This window comes from Trichechus manatus, unplaced genomic scaffold (assembly GCF_000243295.1).
Source record: "Trichechus manatus latirostris isolate Lorelei unplaced genomic scaffold, TriManLat1.0 scaffold00093, whole genome shotgun sequence".
NCBI classification, from domain to species: domain Eukaryota; kingdom Metazoa; phylum Chordata; class Mammalia; order Sirenia; family Trichechidae; genus Trichechus; species Trichechus manatus.
The window spans coordinates 4,423,895-4,445,103 of record NW_004444029.1 but is presented as its reverse complement, the minus strand read 5'-3'; the positions used below and the strand labels follow the sequence as shown (position 1 = coordinate 4,445,103).

General features: G+C 45.5%; 1 protein-coding gene across 1 annotated transcript in view; it reads right to left on the bottom strand.

Annotated features, from left to right (window-relative positions):
- Positions 1–21,209, bottom strand: part of TPK1 (thiamin pyrophosphokinase 1) — a 310,839-nt gene that overhangs the window by 85,120 nt on the left and 204,510 nt on the right. The window contains exon 6 of the mRNA XM_023736916.1: positions 9,099–9,210. Coding sequence (XP_023592684.1) covers positions 9,099–9,210 — 112 coding nt within the window. The remainder of the gene's footprint in view (positions 1–9,098; positions 9,211–21,209) is intronic.

The following is a 21,209-nucleotide window of genomic DNA, read 5'->3' as shown; positions in this document are numbered from 1 at the left end:
TACACTATCTGATTTAATCCTTCAACAGTCCTACAGCACAGCTGTAGTTATTACCGTCTCTATTATTATTTCAGTTTTCGAGAGGAGAAACCACATCACCACTTCTCATCAGAGAAGTACCCCTGTCTCTGACCCCCACCCACCCCCAGCTCCATCTTCACTCTCTTCAGGGTGTCACGTCGACACACCACCCATCCTCTCCTCACATCATCCATCTCTCCCCAGATCTCTGGGCTTTCCCGGCTCCTTCTGACCCTTCACCATGAGTGAGCATCCTGTGTCTTGGACATAAAGGCTTCCTGGACACCAGCCCTCCACGCTTGCAGTTTTTCCTGTGTGCCGGAGGACAGGACTTGACACGGCCCTTGAAGATGATGAGTAAAATGTCGGCAGGCAGACCTGTTAAAGGGAGAGCGTTTCCAGGAGTGCAGGGGGGAGTGTCGGACTCAGGAGGGGAGAACAAATTGCACAGAAGGACTAGTGCTAAGCTGAGAGGATGTCGAGACCATTCAGCTCAAAGCCGCGCACGTGTGTGAAAGGAAGGTTGGGAAGAGCTGCGCCCTGGTTTCCATCAATATTACAGCAGCCGTGATTCTGGGGGATGGGAGGCCACCACCTCTGTCCTGCACTTTGTTCTGCAAGCACAAACCAGATGTTTTCCCCCCAGCAGCGGATCTACAGAGCACTATCCATTTTAGCCACAGGGTAACAGCAGGTAGCATGCAGGACAGTAGGAAATAAAGCCTCTTTATCCTCATCTATGGAAAATCAGCTTTGGTTTCAACTTGTACTTTTTAATTGTATGTCAGATTTAAATTGCCGACACCTGTTTCTCCTGGCAGGCTTGCCACTGGAACACTGCAAAGAAATTTTAAAAAATAACAATAAGGGTTACAAATAAAAGAAGTAGCCCTGGTGGCACAATGAAGCGCTCGGCTGCTAACCAAAAGGTCAGTGGTTCACATCCACCAGCCACTCCGTGGGACAAAAGAGCTGGTGATCTGCTCCTGTAAAGATTACAGCCTGGAAAACCCCATGGGCAGCTCCAGTCTTTCACATGCGCCAGAATCAGCTCAACAGCACCTGACGCCAACAACCAAGAGAAGTGGGCTACCATCTGCAGCTCTTTAATCAGAAAGCTTTCTTGCTTTGCAAGTTTCTTTCTAAGTACATCTGTGTGCTGAGACACATTATTTGTGAAAACACGCACACTCACGGCAGAGAAATCCAACGTAGGGATGGGTAGTTGAAAGAGACAGATTGCTAATTTGTGATCAGGCGTGGTCCAGAGAACAGCTGAGTGCAAAAGGCTAACGTGGTTCCCCAAGTGTGAAGCCTGCCAGTGAATGGCGAGGACATCGAGCGCAGGAGGATGCCCTGGGACTGCTGGGGGATCAGCTCTACCACTGAATCCTCAGCACAGAGTGCTTCACTGGTGACAGTCGGGTGAGCTCCGGCTCCGTGTCATCAGGAATAGGATGGGTTGCGGTCTGATCCTTACCATGAACTTCTGAAGAGGTTATAAATGGCGGTGATGACCTGGGACATCTTCCTTCCCAGTTTTCCAGGCCACTTTCACACAGGGAATGACACCCCATAAAATATGAGAAGGGTATGCACCAAGCAGCTGCAACCCTGACACAGCCTGCAGATAAAAGCCCCCGACTCTGGCTCCATGACTGCTTCTCCTGGACCTTCTAATTGCCCCCACATAGGGACGTAAGGAGAGGGAGGTCTCCTTGAAAACCCACACTTCTGGAATTTATCTGGACTCATCCATGTTTCTGTGTCATCGGCAGCAAAATTAAGTAATATAGTTTTCAGTTCCTGCCGAAAATGAAGACGACTTGAAGCACTTACTGGTGAAGGTCAAAGATTAAAACCTTCAATATAGATTATGCCTGAAAGTGAAGAAAATGAAAATCCTCACTATGGGACTGATAAACACCATGATAAATGAAGAAAAAATTGAGGTTGTCAATGACTTAATTCTCTTTGGATCAACAATCAACATCCATGGAAACAACAGTTAAGAAATCAAAGTATTGCACTGGGCAAATCTGCTGCAAAAGATCTCTGTAAAGTTTTAAAAAGCAAAGATACTACTTTAATGAGTAAGATGTGCCTGACACAAGCCATGGTCTTTTCAACTGCCTTATATGTATGCAAATGCTGAACAATGAAAAAGGATGAGGGAAGAACTGATGCATTTGAATTGTGGTGTTGGTAAAGAATGTTGATACTGTGGACTGCCAGAAGATCCAACAAATCTGTCTTTGAACAAATACAATCAGAATGCTCTTTAGAAGAGAGGATGGTGAGACTTCAGCTTGCTTACTTTGAATAGGTCATTGGGAAAGACAAATCTCTAGAACAGGACACCATGTTTGTTGAAGTAGAGGGTCAGAGAAAACGGGGGAACCCTCAGTGAGATGGATTGACACAATGGCCACAGCAATAGACTCAAACATACCCAGGATCATAAAGATGGCACAGGACCAGGCAACACTTCTTTCTTTTATACATAAGGTCACCATGAGTTGGAGCCGACTCAATGGCAATTAACAACAGAAGAGTTTTCAAACTGAAGGAAACCTCAGCTGTCATGGACCCGTCCTCTTTGATTAGCTATAAATCCAATACCATATAATACATTCCTTACAGAGTCAGAACTTGAACCTTATTGGCTTTGTTTCCTCTGCACTATTAAATGAAGTTAAATACTGACAAACATTTTTCTGCTACTGTTGATGGGAACTCAAGGTACACATCTCATAGAGGGACGGGAGTGGCACAGACATTTTCTTTCCTCTTCCAGATGGTTAGAGCAGAAGTGAACTAGCGAAAGAGGGTGGAGATCCTCTGGCTTTAGATTATACACTTCCGTAAAGATTATGCCTAGAAGACCCTGTGGGGCAGTTCTACTCTGTCACACGGGGTCAGTATGAGGCAGAATCAACAACAGCGCCCAACAACAACACTTATTCTACAAGATTAACGATCAATGTTATACCTGAATGAAGACGAGTGTAGAGAAGAGACAGCTGGGAGATGTGTGAAGGTGCTATTCAAAATACAAAGTACTATTGTTTGGACCCAAGGGACATTATCCCCAGTATGCTTGCCCTCACTGAAAGTCTGTTCTCATGCACCCTTGATTCTCTTCTCCACCGTTCACGTAATCACCGAAAGCCATTGCTTTCTCGCCTCACCCTATCAGTGGCGTGGTTGAACGCACAGAGCCCACGTCTGAATCAGCATGAAATGAAACCTGGAGGAGGAGAAACGGAAGGGGACTCCAGAGCCTGCCCAGAAGCTGTCGTCATCCGTCAACCTGCCCACGTAAATGCTGCAAATCAACTCATTTCAGCAACTTGAGAGGGGGCCCAAGCCACAGCCGTGTTCTTGAATGCGGGTCAATGAAAAATACGTCCCCGTGCAAATTCCCATTTGTCACAACCCCTACAAATGCAAGCTAATTGTTTTCCTATTTAAATGTCCAGACCCAACCCTACCGAATGTGTGTTGTCGGGTGGTGGGAGGACAGGGCCTGTGGTGACTTATCGCTGGCTCCCAGCACGTGTAGCAGAATCAGCGAAGGGCAAAGACCCAGGAGAAGAAAAATGAGTCGTGTCTGCTTCGACTCCTACAACTCAGGAAACAGATTCTGAGCTGAGTTAATGAAACATAGATTTAATACAAGTTTGTAGTAGACTACGTGCCATTAGTCTTACATGCCTTAAAAGTTAGTATTTACTTACAAACAGAATGTTTAAAATCCTCTAGAATAACAATCTAAACACAATCTTGTTCCTCCTTGTATTTTTCTCACCAGAGCGATACTGTTCACTGTGTATCACCCCCTACCCACCCCTCCTGGACTTTCCCGTGGTGTCAATTCTGGGTTTCCCCTGAACAATCCCTCACTGCTGATATTCAGAACTTGCCAAAAGTGGCAGTTGTGTGGCTGACAGCCTCAGACTGGCCAAATCTATGTGTATAGCATCCTATCAGGACACGCTCAGGGGTCTCCTGCACTGAGTCCTCCCTGATTCCACACCCTGTCTGCCAGATTGATGGTCCTGGGTTTGCTCTCCCTGCCCAGGCTGACTTCCCAGACTTCTCTCGAGCGCCTGGACTTAAGCGTGGGTGTCTGTGGTTCCTTGGAGCTCTGTGCACTAGGAGAGTTAGAATCCTCTCCTGCCTCTGGAAGGTAGTATGGCCAGGGCCCCTCTCAGACAGAGAGCTGTACGGCTCTCGAGAGACCTAACCCCAGCACACAAGTGACAAGGCCTTCTTTTCCCAGGGCCGCCTCTTACCTACTTCATACAGAGTGGAGTTAAGTGGCATTTTGCAAAAACATGTTACGCATTTTGTTCAAAGACCACAACAGCTTGTGACCCTTTAAATAGCCTTTAAATCCTTTCAGTTTGGTTTGTTACAGGATGATTTTTTTAACGGGTAACATAATGACCATACAAGTATAAAAGAAACATGTGCCTTTTAAAAAGTTATAAATTAGTGAGAAAAGCAGTAAGTTGGGAGAAAACTGGTTCAAAAGAGACCACAATGGACAGACACAATCCAGCCCATCAGGAATGCTGAAGTCAGTCTGATAATAGATGGGAAGTTGGCCGTTCCCAGAAAGCGATTTTTCCATTGTATCTTCACAGAACAAAAGGTAATCTCATTTACAGGAACAGGACTCATTTCCGTTATGATCAGCCCTCTACACACCACCCATACCCATTCTGACTCACAGTGACACTACAGGACAGAGTAGACCTGCCCCATAAGGTTTCCAAGCCTGTAATCTTTTAGGGAAGCAGACTGCCACATCTCTCTCCCAAGGAGCAGCTTGTGGGTTCGAACCACTGATCTTTTGGTTAGCAGTCGAGCACTTAAGACTGTGCCACCAGGGCTCCTTCTACAACTTCACAGAGTTGCAATAGTCAAAGTCAAGGCTAAGTCCTCTACAGAGTGATATAACCTGGAAGAGTCCTCTAGACCACACCCCACCATCCACTGGAAAGAGAGTCAGGAAATCCGTCTGCCGATTTCAAAGACTCTTGCAATTTTTCCCTCCAGACTTAAAAGGGGTGTAATCTATGCTATTTGACCTACCATATTTCTTCAGCTCTATCACGCACGTTTTTCTCACACCTCTGCAGTTATAACTGGTAGTATTTTTTTTCTTGTGTACATAGAATAATAATGCACCTCACAATCAATGGCATCTTAGATGTGAGGAAACACGGTCGTCTCACCAATTGGTTAACTTGAGAAAATGGTTTTGGGGTGGAAAATTCTCAGCTAACATCTTCCTTGGAGAAGACAAGGTCCACAAAAAAAAAACTACCATCCTTATGATCAGCTTTGATCTCTCATGCATGTTTTTATTTAAACATTTTTATTCAATCCAAAGCAGGTCACTGATTATGAAAACTTAAGATGCAAAAGACGTTGTCCTGCGTCAGACAGGAAAGACCGAGCCCACAGGCTAGGGTGGCTTTACGAGCACTGGACTGGAAAAGCAACAACTAAAACAATACCAAACACCACCTGAACCAGTGAGCCATCTCGCCCACTGGTGGCAACAGCTCACGACAGGTTATGAGCTAAGTGGACGTAACTCCAGCCGAATCCTGACAACTGACTAGCTCACTGTGTGAGTTATGCTGCTGTTGTTGGGTGCTGTTGAGTTGATTTTCAACTATAATGACCCCATGTGGCATGCAGAACTGCCCCACAGGGTTTTCTTGGCTATCCTCTTTATGGGAGCAGATCGCGAGGTCTTCCTCCCATGGATCCGACGGGTGGGTTTGAACTGACAATCTTTCGGTTGCACTTAACTGTCTGCGCCACCAGGGCTCCTCTGTGAGTTATCCAGAGTGAGAATTAAGAGTATTTCTCACAGAAATGGCATTATTAGCAAGGATAATGCTTTATGGATACACGTCCTGTTCCCTTGTATAGACGTTCTGCAGGAAACCTCGACGCCTCTGCTCATTACAATAGAGATTTCCCATCGAGATGAACAATTTTCAGGATTTTTTCTCTCAACATTTTTTCACCTAGGTTAGGAGATTTGAGTCTCTCTTAGTCAATGTGAAGAAGTAATTTCCTTTTCTCACTTATTTCTTTAAAGAAACAACAGAAGGAACACGATTATATGATTTCAGTCTCAATCTGAGTATTACAAATAAGACGGCAACTCCATTTAATATTGTTCTTAAGCAGTTAAAAATTCTGTCCCTCAAGCAACATTTGTAGTAACTGTTAAATGAGAAACTATTTTGTTCTGTAAGCCTTCATCTTAAGTGAGAATAACAGCACAATTGGAAGAGCGTAGTCAATGTCACTGAACTGTGCATGTAGAAATTTTTGAAACGGTGTATGTTTGGCTATGTGTATTTTCACCAAAAAAAAAAAGGTTGAGAAGTTAGAGGGTTAATATGTTGTGGGGTTGTTAACCAATGTCATAAAACAACATGTGTACTACTGTTTTGTGAGAAACTATTTGTTCTGTAAGCCTTCACCTGAAGTACAATAAAAATTTAAAAAAAAAAAATTCTGTCTCTCAAAACTTTGGTTTTTCTTCCTAATCACCTTCCACTTCCTACCCTTCGCTCTGTTTCCTATCTTCTTTCTTTCCCCTCTCTACCGTTTCCCCCAGCTGCTTAGTTATAAAAGTGCACACTCCAGCCTCCCTTGCAGCTAGGCTGGCCGTGTGATACTGTGCTGGCCACTGACGCCAAAGAAGAGATGCAGGAAGAATTTCTCGGAATGTTGGGAATGCCGTTAGGGCGTACTCCCTGATTGCATGCACTGCCCTTTCTCCCTTTCTTCTCCCTCCTCCCTCCAGTGCTGGATGGAGGCACAATGGCTGGAGTTGCAACAGCAACCTCGTGATTTTGAGGCAAAGGCTCAGAGAGTCACAGAAACCTTGCCCAGAGCCACTGAACCAATGCCAGCGGCTGCCGAACTCTGCACTTGTGACATGAGGAAAAGCTGTTCCTTTTTTAAAGCTTCTGTTTCAGATAGTCATAAGGGGACACAACCCTATTTATTATAGAACGAAGACAAAAGAAGAAAGAAAGATTGACTACTAACAGAAACAAGATTATCTATAGAAAACCCAAGTGAATTCATAGTCACATTTTTAAAAATAATAACAGGGCTCAGCTACATATGAATCCAATATACTCACTGCCTTCAAGTCGATTACAACTCGTAACAACGCTATAAGACAGAATAGGGTTTCCTAGGCTGTAATCTTTATGGGAGCACACTGCCACATCTTTCTCCCACAGAACGGTTGATGGGTTTGAACCTCTGACCTTTGAGTTATCAGCTGAGCGCTTAACCACTGCACCACCAGGGTTCTTGAATAGAATATACTAAAATCAATTGCATGTCTATATACCAGCAACAGAGTTAGGACATGTAAATTTTCAAAAAAGGTATAATTTACAATAGTAACCTAAAATACAGGGTTTCCAGAAATAAATCTTATAAAAGATACACAAGATCTTTATGGAGAAAATTACAAAATTATTGAAAACAAATAAAAAGTTCTAAATAAATGGAGAGATAAGTTATGTTTATGGGTAGGAAGACCCAACTCCAAACAAATGAATTCTTCCCAAGTTATTCTACTCTCCCCAAATGAATCTATATATAGAATGCAATTCCAATTAAAATTTCAATGGAACTGTGTGTGTGAGAGAGAGAGAGAGAAACTTGTCAAGCTAATTCTAATATTTAGAAAGAAGAGCAAAAAGTCAGGAATAGCCATGAAAATTCTGAAGAACAAATCTGGGGGACTTCACTTCTCACTGTCTCATACTTACGACACAGCTTTGGTAAAGAAGAGCAGGAAGACGCACGTACGCCATGGGAAGAGAAGAGACAGCCAGGAAACACACTCGCTATGAAACCCCGATGGTGGTCTGCACGTCCAGCAGAACGGATGATCAGGAACGTCTCTACCTCATCTCATCCACAAACCAAACAGGTGACCCAACTTGGAAACTTACAACTTTATGGCCATGGAAAAAGGAAAGGTTTTTAAAAATATAGATATTTTTATCTTCAAATTGTTTCTTGAAATAGACTTATATCCCTGTGGGAACCGGACAGTTACATGTATTATAAAAGAAAGACAGGATTTCATGTTTTACTTTTTACAACCTCAGGTGCTGGCCCGCGGGATGATCCCTTTGACATTCAATCAAAGCTATGGGGTTCAATTATCGTCATTCGTCAAGAGACCAGAGCTGACCCCCTCACAGAGCCCGACGGTTTCTTTATCAGCACCCGTCTCGTGGACTGACCACCCCATTCTTCATTCTTTTCAAATCAGACCCTTTTAGTATAATCAGGATCTAACACGGTTAATATGAACTGGAAACCATTTTAAAATTTAAAAAGAGCTAATATTACAAAATCTCAGAGGTTAAACTATAAAAAGAACTTGAACAGCTACTGCTCAGGAAAAATAAATTTCCAGTAGGCAAAATCATGAAGAAGGCTGAGAAAAGAGTTCTTAGATATGACATAAAAAGCACAATTCATAAAAGAAAAAAAGATGAATTGGACTTCACCAAATTAAATCAATTAATTAGATTTCAGAAAATGAAAAGACAAGCCAACAGCTGTGGGAAAATATCTGCAAGTCATATATCTGATAAAGGACTCGTACCTAAAATATACAACTCAACAATAAAAAGATAAATGACCCATCAACATATGGACCAAGGATCTGAAGAGACATTCTTTAAAGAAGATACACAAACGACCAACGCGCACAAAATGATACTCAACATCAGGGCAGTGCAAGTCAAAACCGCAATGAGCCACTATCCCAGCTGCAATCCAAAAGGCCCAGGTGGCATGTGATGTGGAGAAATTAGAACCTCATCCATTGCTGGTGGGGATGAAAAACGGTACAGCTGCTGTAGAAAATGGGCTGGCCATTCCTCAGAAGGTTAAACACAGACTTACCACCTGACCCAGCAATTCCACTCCTGAATATATGCCCAAGAGAAATTTGAAAAACAAGAAAACGAAGTCCCCTTTGGGCAGGCCGTACTTACTGAGGTTCCACTTGAGGCCCGTCGTGGTCACCTGGCTGCACGGCTGCCCGACGGGAATGAGGCCGCACCAGTCACCCTCCATGCCCGTGTCCACGTGCAGTCTGTGCTTGCCCTGCAGGAGAGAAGGCTCGCCATTAGGAAGGGGAAGGGAGGGAGGGTCATCGGTACCACTGCCGATGTGGCTGGACATGGCAGGCACCAGCCCAGGACCTTCCACGTTGTGTCATACTCCTAACAATCAGCTTACAAGGTAGCTTACTGCCAATTCTTACTTCTACATAAGGAGCCCTGGTGGTGCAAACGGTTCAGCACTTGGCTGCTAACCGAAAGATCAGTGGTTCAAACCTACCCAGTGGCTCCGAGGGAGAAAGACTTGGTGATCTGCTTCCATAAAGGTGACAGCCTAGGAAATCCTATGGGAAGTTCTGCTGTGTCACTTGGGGTCAGAACCGACTTGATGTCACACCACATTGTATATCTATCATCTCCATGACAAGGGATGGTCCATGAGAAGAGCCTCTACCTGGAAACAGAGTGTCTGCCCTGAGGAACTACCGTGCTTCTTCCCTTCTGACTATAAAACCACGTTTTTAAAGGAAATATGAACTACAGTTTGAACTTGGTGCCCATCCTTGGGAGACAGGAGAGGCAACACAGGGTGGATGCACACCAAGCAACGGATTCAGTGGACAGAGAGAAACTCGGGGACTGAAGACAATGCTCAGTGAGAGGGTGGGAAACAGGATGAGATGAATTACAGCACCCACTTACATAATAAAAATACATACAAACACAGTAGGACGCTCTTCCTAATAAAAAATGTTCTATAGACGCTAAAACGTTTGCCCATGGGAAGGGTGAGGAGAAGGGGAATGTGGTACAGGGATACATGGAAGCATCAGTCAGCCAATCAATCATCAATCAATCATCTGATCAATGAGGTCCGCTGCCTGGACCAGAGGTGCTGATGTGCTGACGGACTCCATCCCGAGTGGCAGTGAAGTGGCTCAGCAGGACACTGTCGTGGTGGACACCTGACATCACGCATTTGTCAGTACCCACAGGGCTGGCCAGCACAGAGAGCAAACCCAGCGTAAACCATGGGTGTCAGTTAACACAGCGTATCAGTACTAGTTCATCAGCTGGAACAATGTAGCACAGGAACGCGCGATGTTAATAACAGGAGAAACGGTGCGTAGGCAGGAGGGGACATGTGGGGACTCTGTACTTTCTGCAGTTTTCCTGTAAACCGGAAACTCTAAAAATGAAAGCATATTAATGTAAAGAAATGTCTCTCAAGGACCTTGCAGTTTCTCAGTCCTTAAATGTGGCGGGAGGTTTGGCAACACCAGATGAGTGGTGCCACTCAGGGAGGCGGGCAGCTGCGTCTCAGCAGCCCTTACAGCCTTCTTCGGCTCCCCTCCCACCAAAAAAATTCGTTCACAGTTTGTTTAAGCCATGAGCTGCCTTTTTCCTTTGTACAGAATTCTTCCCTAAATTGATTTCCATTGCATAGCTCGCCGTATAGTTTCTTCCTTCCACCCTGCATTACAAAAATCATTCTCTCTGAAGATACGGATGTCAGATATGATACAAATTAACATCCACGGATGCCACACCTAACACAAATGAGCGAATCCCGGAGAGGCAACCTAGCCACCTTGAACTAACGGAGCCGACCAGGGGGCTGGAGAGGGTCTCCTTCCTGAGAACTGCTCTGGCTTCAGCCCAGATGACAGGGAGGCGTGCAGTTTCCCATGTAGGGGGACCCAGGTCCGAGTTTCCTGCGGAAAGGAATGTACTCCTGGGGTCCCCCGTCATAAGTAGGGCACACCTGCACAGACCTCCCCACCTGTCTCTGGAATCAGTGTTCCTGCTAACGAGACCTGTTTTTAGAGCGTGGCTTCATTACTTATCAAAGTAGGGCTGCAACGTTATCGGGCTGTCTGATTTTCCGTGGGTTACACTTAATTCCTAAGGGGCCCTGATAGCACAAGGCTTAAGTGCCCGGCCGAAAGGTTGGTGGTTTGAACCCACCCAGTGGCTCTGTGGGAAAAAGGCCTGGCGATCTGCTTCTGTTAAGATCACAGCCAAGAAAACCCAATGGAGCAGTTCTACTCTGGCACACATGGGGTTGCCAGGAGTCAGAATCAGCTCGACGGCACACAACGCCACCACGCTTAATTCCTGTCTTTTCACTGAAGACTTTCTTCTTTCAGCTTGCTTTTGGTCTCCTTGGTGGGCTGGCAGTGGCCAGCTGAATATGTTAAACTGTTTGGTGTATTTAATGTATTCGATGAGTACATTAAAATATCTAGTCAGGATGATGACGAAAATAAGGAATCATTTTTCAACTTGTGGATATTAATTCCTCCGAGGAAGACCCTTCAACTTGGACCATACAGAAATGCAAAGGAAACCGCATGCACACAGGCTAAGTTTTACTACCCCAGGGAGAGAGCCGCTGCTATAAAATCCGCTGATTTAAACGACACAATAGTGCGCTTTCAATTCCAGCCCTGCTATGTATTCATCACCTTCCTCATTATTTTAAGAATCAACCGACCCTGAAATTTTCAGTATGGGAATAAACTAGTTTGTGGACTTGAGAAGTCAGAGATAGGTCTTAGCCTACGATCAATCAACATTTTCTTCTCTCGTTCCAAAAAAGGGGCTTAGCCAAATGCGAACGGTTTTTGTGCTTACAGATATGCAAATCTAGCTTTGTATGGTGAAGGAGAGCGACGTCATGCTTACATCCTATACACCAAGCCTCTGTGACATCTTAAAAATGAACAACCACGTAAAAAGATTTCTGTTCAGTCCCGTTTCTCAATTCATACGTGCACGAGTGTGTATGAGCTGTGACACAGGCAGACGTACAACCTCCCCGAGGGTGGATGTCATTACTGCAAGCCAGAGGCATGCGGACTAGTCATTGACTTCCATCCACCCTCGGTTCCTGCTCTTCCCCATCCTTCAAGTCAAAGGCAGGTGTACAGGGCAAAGAAGGTAACACAGATCAATCACAGTCTGCCCTTCCAATAGTGGTTATTTAACAAATCTAAGAACCTTGATAAAGTGTGAAATTGTCCTTCAGTGAAGGGTAGCCGCAATGCGGATTGAAAATCTCAGGTAACATTTAAAAGTCAGCACCTGCCTGGAAGTCATACCCACGGTTATGCCAAGGCAGCACACAGGGTCATGTCTAGACTGCAGAGCCGAGCTGGCCAAACAGCACACTGAAAGAGGGCCTCAGCGGGGGCCGGAACTCACTGCCTCATGTGTGACATCTCCACTTGGCAAACGGCTATGAAATGGCCGAGAGAGAAGACGGAGCTCGCCCGAGATTGTGGTTTTGCCAAAATAACAAACATGGTTGCAATTCGAAAGACAGTGTTCGAATTTCATTGACATCACAGTCTTAGTCATCTAGTGCTGCTATAACAGAAACACCACCACAAGTAGATGGCTTTAACGAACAGAAATTTATTTTCTCACAGCTTAGGAGGCTAGAGTCCAATTCAGGGTGCTGGCTCTAGGGGAAGGCTTTCTCTCTCTGTTGGCTCTGGAGGAAGGTCCTTGTTTTTTTGATCTTCACGTGGCTCGGCATCTCTCTTCACCATCTCTGCTTGCTCGCTTGTTTAATCTCTTTTATATCTCAAAAGAGATTGACTCAAAATAGACCCTACACTAATCCTGCCTCATTAATATAACAAAGACAGTGCATTCCCAAATAGGATTATAACTACAGTCATACAGGTTACAAATTACAACATGTATTTTTTGGGGACACAATTCCATCCGTAACAATCACTAAATCCTTAAATTCAATACATGGGCCAAGATTTATGCTAAAACAGTGTTATGGATGGAATTGCATCTCCCAAAGTATGTGCTGGAATCCTAACCTCTGGGTGTTGCAAAGGGTTAAGTGCTCAACTACTAACCAAAAGGTTGGTGGTTGAAACCCACCCAGAGGTACCTTGGAAGAAAGGCCTGGTGATCTGTTTCTGAAAGATGACGGCCTTGAAAACCCTATGGAGCAGTTCTACTCTGCAGCACACGGGTTGCCAGGAGTCAGAATCAACTCTCAAGGCAACGGGTGAAAAAAAGAAAAAGACAGACCTGTGGATGTAATGCGATTTGGGAATAGGGCCAGATCAGTGTAGGGTATGCCCTAACCTGACCACCTGTGAGCTATACAAAGAGATTAGGCACAGAGGCAAGGAAGCACAGATTGGGGAAGAGAGATGCCACGTGAAGACAGCCAAGGACAGAGGAATAGAAACTGAAAGAGACATAGATCTTTCCCTAGAGCCGGCAGACAGAGCCTGACCTAGAGCTGGTGCCCTGAATTAGGACTTCTGGCCTCCTGAACTCTGAGAAAATACATCCATCTCCTTTAAAGCCACCCACTTGTGGTACGTCTGTTGTCGCAACACTAGAAACAAAGACTGAGAGCATAGTGTGGGCATCACAGACAAGTCAACAAGATTGTTCACGACACAGCCGAACACAGGAAGGACGCAGATACACCTTCTACTCAGTGTACTAGAGTCCCGGAGCAGGCGCTGGCGCCGGTGTGAGGCGGACATCACTTATCCAATCCCTGCGAGTGCTGCGCGTGCACCCCTACATGCTGCTGCACCTACTGCACACCTGCGCCTACTGCACACCTGCGCCTACTGCACACCTGTGCTGCACACCTGCGTCTACTGCACACCTGTGCCTACTGCGCACCTGCGCCTACTGCGCACCTGCGCTGCACACCTGTGCTGCACACCTGCACCTACTGCGCACCTGCACCTACTGCAGTTATTGCACACCTGTACATACTACACACCTGCACTTACTGCACACTGCACACCTGCGCCTACTGCACACCTGTACCTACTGCACACCTGCGCTTACTGCACTTATTGCACACCTGTACATACTGCACACCTGCACCTACTGCGCTTACTGCACACTTGTACATACTGCACACCTGCGCTTACTGCACACCTGCGCCTACTGCGCACCTGGGCCTACTGCACACCTGTGCCTACTGCACTTATTGCACACCTGTACATACTGCACACCTGCAGCTGCACTTACTACACACTACAATTGCTTTCCCAATTCCTCTAAGGGCGGCATCCGCTCTCCCTGGCCCTGGCCCCTCATCCCCTCATCACACTGCACTCCTCAATGCCACCTGCCCTTCTGTGTCATGCAGGAAGCTGCACTCAGTAGGACGGGTCAGGGGAGGACGTGAGGCTGAGGTGGACTGGCCGTGGAAAGATTGGGACGGCCTATTCATTCTCCTACGTCACACCCAGGGAGGTGCTGCTGGCCTAGAGCGGCTTTGGCTGGTGCCCAGCAGGCTTCACCGAGGGCTCAGCGCCTAGCATTTGTTTTACTCCTGCTCCTAATACTCACGGGACACTGTCAGTGCTCCTGGACAAGGGGAAGGACAACAGCTTTGCACTCACTGATTTCAAAAACCAGCATGATCACTAACCTTGAGGGACTGGAAGAGGCCACAAGAAAGGCCCGGTTAAGGAAACGGAGGGAGGAAGTGTTGGAATGAAGACACCTTTCATGCCAGTCGTCATATTCTGATAGTTGGAAAACGTGTGAGGTACGTAAGAGCCCTGGTAGCACCGTGGTTAAGCGCTCAGCTGCTCACCAAGAGGTCAGCAGTTCCAACCCACCAGCTGCTCCCCAGGAGAAAAACGTGGCAGTCTGCTTCCCTACGGGGCAAGTTCTACTCTGTGCTAAAGGGTCCCTGTGAGTCAAAGTTGACTCCACGGCAATGAGTTTGTTCTTTTTGTTTTAAGAGCCTTTAACATCAGAAAGGTAAAAGAATGGTCCTTTTTGGGGGGAGGGTAAAGTTTTAGATTCGCTGAGGTAAAATTCCGGGGAGATTTCTGGAGGGACTCTCTTGCAGCTTAGCTTTGTTTCTGTTCATAAAAGCGACTGTCTTAAGAAGGCACAATTAAACCATGACAAACACGAGGTTTGAGGAACACTGGGTATCAGAGCAGCCTGTACTTCTGTCACATATCAAGTCCTGTGCTGGGCAACGCAGTCACTCTCACCTCACACTCGACAGAGCTGCCTCGTCCTCCCCTCTCCTGTTTGTACGTGTGTGAGGTCTGTGGCCACCTCATCTACCGGCTGGCCGTACTGTGGCGGCCTGCATGCTGCCGTGATGCTGGAAGCTATGCCACCGGTGTTCCAAACACCCGGGTCATCCGGGGGGACACATTTCAGTGAAGCTTCCAGGCTAAGACAGGCTAGGAAGAAAGGCTTGGCGATCTACTTCCGAAAATTAGCCAGCGAAAACCTGTGGATCACAACAAAGCACTGTCCGACCAGCTTGCTTTGGACATGTCATCAGGAGGGATCAAGCACTGGAGGAGGAGATCGTGTTTGGTGACGTGGTGGGCCAGCGAGGGAGACCCCAGGTGAGATGGGGTGACGCAAGAGCCACAACAATGGAGTCAAACATGACGGTGACGGCAAGGATGACGCAGGAGCAGGCAACACTTCGTTCTGTTGTGCGTGCGGTTGTCATGAATCAGGCGACCCGACAGCAGCTGTCTGTGTGACTGGGTATGGCTGCCTCCCTCTCTGTCATACGTCCCCATGGTGGACAGTCTCCAAACAGCGCCCAGTGGACCTGCCTCTAGGACTTAGGCCCCACACTGAGCAGGTCCAAACTGGGTGACCGCTAGGGCACCGCAGAAGAGTAGATGTGACTTCTGAGGCTGAATCATGGGAAATACTGCAGCTGCTTTGGGTAACTTGCTCTGGGGGAAGCCAAATAGTCTGTCATGAGGGTAACTCAAGCAGCCCCGTGGAGGGGCCGTACGGAGTGGAAGAGAGGCCCCCACAGCCAGCGCCACCTGCCAGCACCTGGGGGAAGCAGAGTCTGCAGCCAGAGCGCTGACCTTTACACCAAGCCCGACTCCTGGCTCAGAAACTTAGACATGATCAGCGTCTGCTCTTCTTTACAACCATCAGGTGTGGGGTCATTTGTTACGCAGCAGTAGATGGCTGACATGCTCTCAGTCTCCCCGTCCCTTCCCAGGCGCCTCTGTCCAGACTGCTTTATCTCTGTACACGCTGCCTTTCTCCTCCTCCTCACGAAACCCTTTCTGCTGCCTTAAGTGTCCATAAAACAGAACAACAGGCACTTTTTTTTTTTAAACTCCTGTTCAAAGGAGTGCATGGATCCCTTTTAAAACAGAGGAGAATGGCAAGTTTTTTCTTTGTTTCTAAAGAAAATTACTTGTTTTTTTCCCCCTTTTCTGGGGGTTCTCTGGACTGATTTTTCCCTTCTTATTTTTATTCTTTCCCTAAGCTCTCAGCTTGGGAAAGCGAAGGGGGAAGTGAGAAAAACATTCCCCAATGGTAATCCAATTCAGACAGGTAACAAGATCGCCAAGACAGAACTTACTATGCCCACTGAAACTGAGGACACTTTAGCCAGAATGAGCCTTAGTTCATAATGAATTTGGCATCTTGGGTAGGAAGCATTAACTCACTTTACTCTCTCCATTTAAATTAGTGACAAAACGTGACCAAGGCATTGTTTTAGATTTATTTGGCCATTATAAAGGTTCTAGCACTGGACACTGTACCTCCAGATGTACTTCAGAAACAACACGCCAGGGGGCTGCATCCCTGGGCTTTGTACGTTGTATTTTCTGCCCTTTTAATTTTTTTTATATGATAAAAATTTTGTTTTAGCTTTGCTGGTACCGATTTATGGCATCCCAGAAGCTCCGCAATGATGGAAAAGAACAGGAACTCACACAACGCAGAATTACCAACATATTTACAGCCTCATCATCTGACAGGGAAGGTCACAGTGGCTCCGACTTTATTCATAACCCCGCACCACTTTCAATTCTGTGGAAATTGCTCCTTGATAGCGGGCTTCCCTGGAATCACAGAGAGTGGCAGCCCGTCTCTCAAGGCATAAATCAGACTCTAAATCACTGACAACACTTCTTTCCTGGACCCGGACAAGAGAAGCATCGTATTCTTATCATCAAATGCCGGCACTTGGAAAAACCGGGGCGCCGAGGGCGTCTTAGGGTTCAACTTCTAAAGCCATCTGTAAGAAAATGGTCTTCGGGATTATAAAAAATAAAGTCCTGCTGTTGAACGTCACTGGCATTTTAATATCTTCTTTCTTTCGGCAAATCCAGTTTTAATGCTATCACTGACTCAGTGCCTGTTTATCACGGCTAACCCTGTCATATCTCCGTCTTTCCACGCTTCGCGTGGGCACAATGTGAATGATTTTGACGCACTCTAACACAAGTCAATGATAACAGCAAGTGAAACGGACAGACGTATATGTGGCTATTGAGAATACAAGCACTATTAAAGAGAAACAAATAATAAAAAAAAAATACGACCGAATCTTTTGAGGCTTTTTTCCTATGAGAAATGTCAGTAATTCTTTGTTTCAAGAGAATCTGAGTATAGGTCATAGGAAGCTTTTATTCCAGTAATTAGGAACATGACTTTGAAAGACTTGGCATTTAGCATCTCTGACAGGGTGGGCGAGCACTTCCTCCCAGGTGTACTGAGGCTCCCACGAAGAGTCTGAAGACCAAATCGTCTGAAAGATTGCTGGAAGGGAGGGATCTTCCCTCTGCAGCTGCAGTTTTCGATCCAGGGATTATTTATCAACTTATCCATGGAAATTATTAATTCTATTATTAAGTGTGGCTCTTCTTTTAAGTCGTTTATCTTAAAAATTAATATGATCATCAACAGTCTACATGAACCACAGCCTCACCTACCCTGAGACCAGAAGTAGCTGGTACCTGGCTACCACTAACGACCCCACTGATGAGGGCCACGACAGATGGATCCTGACAGAAGGGGAGAAAAACGGGGGACAGAACCTAAAATTCTTAAAACGTCCAGACTTACGGGACCGGTTGAGACTGGAGGATTCCTTAAGACTGTTGCCCTGAGGTACTCCATAAACCTTGAACTGGAACTACCCCCTGAGGTCACCTTTTAGATAAGTAACAGCTTGGCTCATAAAATAAAGACTATTACCAGTGAGTCCTGTGCACCTGTAAAAAATCATCTTTATGAGACCACATGGTCAACACTTACTCTAAAGCAAAGACAAAAGGGTCAAGGGACAGAGAAACCAGATTACTGGGAGTGAAACATCCAGGAGGGGATTAATCAGAATGTTAACCCATTGCGAAAAACGTAACCAGTGTCTTTGAGCAATCTGTGTAGTCACTGTTGAACAGGAACCTAACTGAATATGCAAACTTTCACCAAAAACACAATAAAATATTATTTTTTTAAAAATCATATGATCATAACATGGGTCGTTTTATAGTAGAATGTTGGCATTTCATTTCAGTGTATTTCTATAATAGTGTTGGCTTCCAATGGTACTAAGAGCATCAGCAACACTGTAGTGAGAATCAGCATCAGCTCTGGATTTGGTCCACCTGTGATCAAAAGGGCTTCTCGGCTGCACATGGCTTTGGCCAATTAAGTTAGCCTCTCTCTGTCTGACATCTCTCATCTGCAAAACAGGTATTACATAACTCTACAGAGTTGTACATGGAGTGCTTGGCATGTAGTTTTTAATAAATCTTAGTTATTTCATTATTATTTTGTTTAGCTTTAAAAAAAAATGAGACAGTAGTGGTTCAGTGCAGAATTCTAAGTTTCTCTGCAGAAGACCCGGGTTCAAATTCTGGCCAAGGCACCTCATGTATAGCTACCACCCACCTGTCAGGGGAGGCTTGTGTGTTGCTGTGATGCTGAACACATTTTAGCAGAGCTTCCAGACTAGGAAGAAAAGCCTGGTGATCTACAGTGGAACCTAGGAGAGCTGGAACTTGACAGGACCGCCTTGTTTCTCTGGGTCTCGGAAGCTCTCTGCCTTTGACAGGGTGCAGTCTGACCACTTTTCTATCACTCCTTTAAGTGGAAAATATCTGAGCTTTCCTTCTCTGACAAGTTTCCACCTTACACACGTTCCGTCCTTCTCAAGTTTTACTGTACTTTCGAAAATCAGCCAATAAACCCTATCATCCTCAGTCACAATGGTCCGATCCACAGCTGATCATGGGGATGGTGCAGGACTGGGCAATGTTTTGTTCTGTTATGCGTGGGGTCACCGTGAGTCGGGCCCAACTCAATGGCAGCTAACAACAGCAACAGAAGACCTGAGGAGGGTGTAATACGTGGAGGATGCACTCACGTCTAATGAAAAGACAGACGTCACGCCAGGCCACGTGAACGGCGCTCACCGCACCTCCAAGGGAACACCAAAGCCCGTGTGTGAACAGAACCACGCGAACGCTGTGAGCATCGCCCGACGTTCAGTGGGAGTACCTGTCAGTCATGACAAAGGTGACCTGTGGCCAGGCAAGGCACCACTGCAGGTTACCATGATGCTAATGCTGATATTCCAGCTGCCTTTATTGAGACACCAGAGCTGCTCATTTATACACTGTTCTCATTTCCTAAGGAGCGCTGGTGAATTAGGAAAAAGTGCATTCAGAAAGGAAGGCTAGACACCACTTCTTCAAAAGAGGAAGGTTAGTATCTAAACGTTATCATAAATAATTCACTTTTGCAAAGGAAAAAATGGTATATATACTTTTAAAGATAAGTAGCATGTTTTAACTTACCATTTCTCAGATACATTTAAAAAAAAAAAAAAAAAACCCATTGCCTTCAAGTTGATTCTGACTCACAGAGACCCTACAGGACAGAGTAGAACTGCCCCATAGGCTGGTGGATTCAAATAGACGACCTTTGGATTAGCAGCTGAGCTTGTAACCACAAGTAAGAAAAAACATATTCTCAGTGCTTTCTCTCCTACCCCAAACTTCAATTGTTGTTGTTGTTAGGTGCCATCAAGTTGGTTCCGACTCATAGTGACCCTATGTACAACAGAACAAAACACTGCCCAGTCCTGTGTCATGCTCACAATCGTTATGCTTGAGCCCATGGTTGCAGCCACAGTGTCAATCCATCTCATTGAGGGTCTTCCTCTTTTTCACTGACCGTCTACCCCAAACCCCAATAGTTAAACAGACGAAAAAACAAAAACGATCAGAGTAATTTCTGCTGTGTAAAAAGCCAGCGTCGAGTGGCAGAAAGCAGGCACCTTGAGTACAAAATTAAGGTCTACATAATGCTTTCTGACCTCACAGAAATCTATGTAGCCAGCTCCATCTGAATGGGACAAGCACTCTTCATTCGCCCGCTGTGATTAAACGTGTTAATGCATTAGTACTGTGCCCAGTATTTTCCTGGGGTATTGCTTATTAAAAAGGAAGCTTTTAGACTAAGCCAGGTTTAAAGATGGGAAGGTGTAAAAACTAACAGCACGAAAAGGGGGTAAGATGGGACAGAACTGGGGCTGAATGAAAGGCCCAGCTCCTGACCTGGGAAACTCAGAGTGGAGATGAGCTGCCAGAATGGAGACGTGTCGAGATTTCCCATTTCAAAGCCGGAGTGCAGGTTATGACAAGTCTTCTAAGCACTTAAATGAATACGGAGTGGATAATGAGACTGCCCTCTAAAAGGTGAGCCTGATAAATGGTGCTTGAAAGCAGCACCATCCATTTTTATGAGTGTTCAGCAAAGCCATCTGAGCTTTTGTTTTCTGTGCCTGAAAGGGAAATGTTCTCGCTTTGCTTTCCTAGGATGATCACGTCCCCTGTTGGAAGAAATGTCACCTCCATCAACTTAGATAGCTGAGATAATGTGCTTTCTTCCTAAATAATAAAGCTCATCTACAAATCTATTATGAAATATAAAACCATGGACTTGTGTTAATGATTTTATATCCTGATTAGGATTTTAGGGCTGTTTACGACAATCAGAAGGGTTAGTTCTACTAAAAGTACATGTATGTGCAATAATGAATCAGCCGTGTTTATGAAAAGGCAAATCGTACATGGACATACATCTGTGTGTAGTGGGAACAACTCCTTTATTTGTACAAAAATAGAGAATAAAGTAAATCTTTTAAACATTACAGCTTAACCACGACCAAGTAGGATTCATACCAGGTATGCAAGGATGGTTCAACATTAGAAAATCAATCAA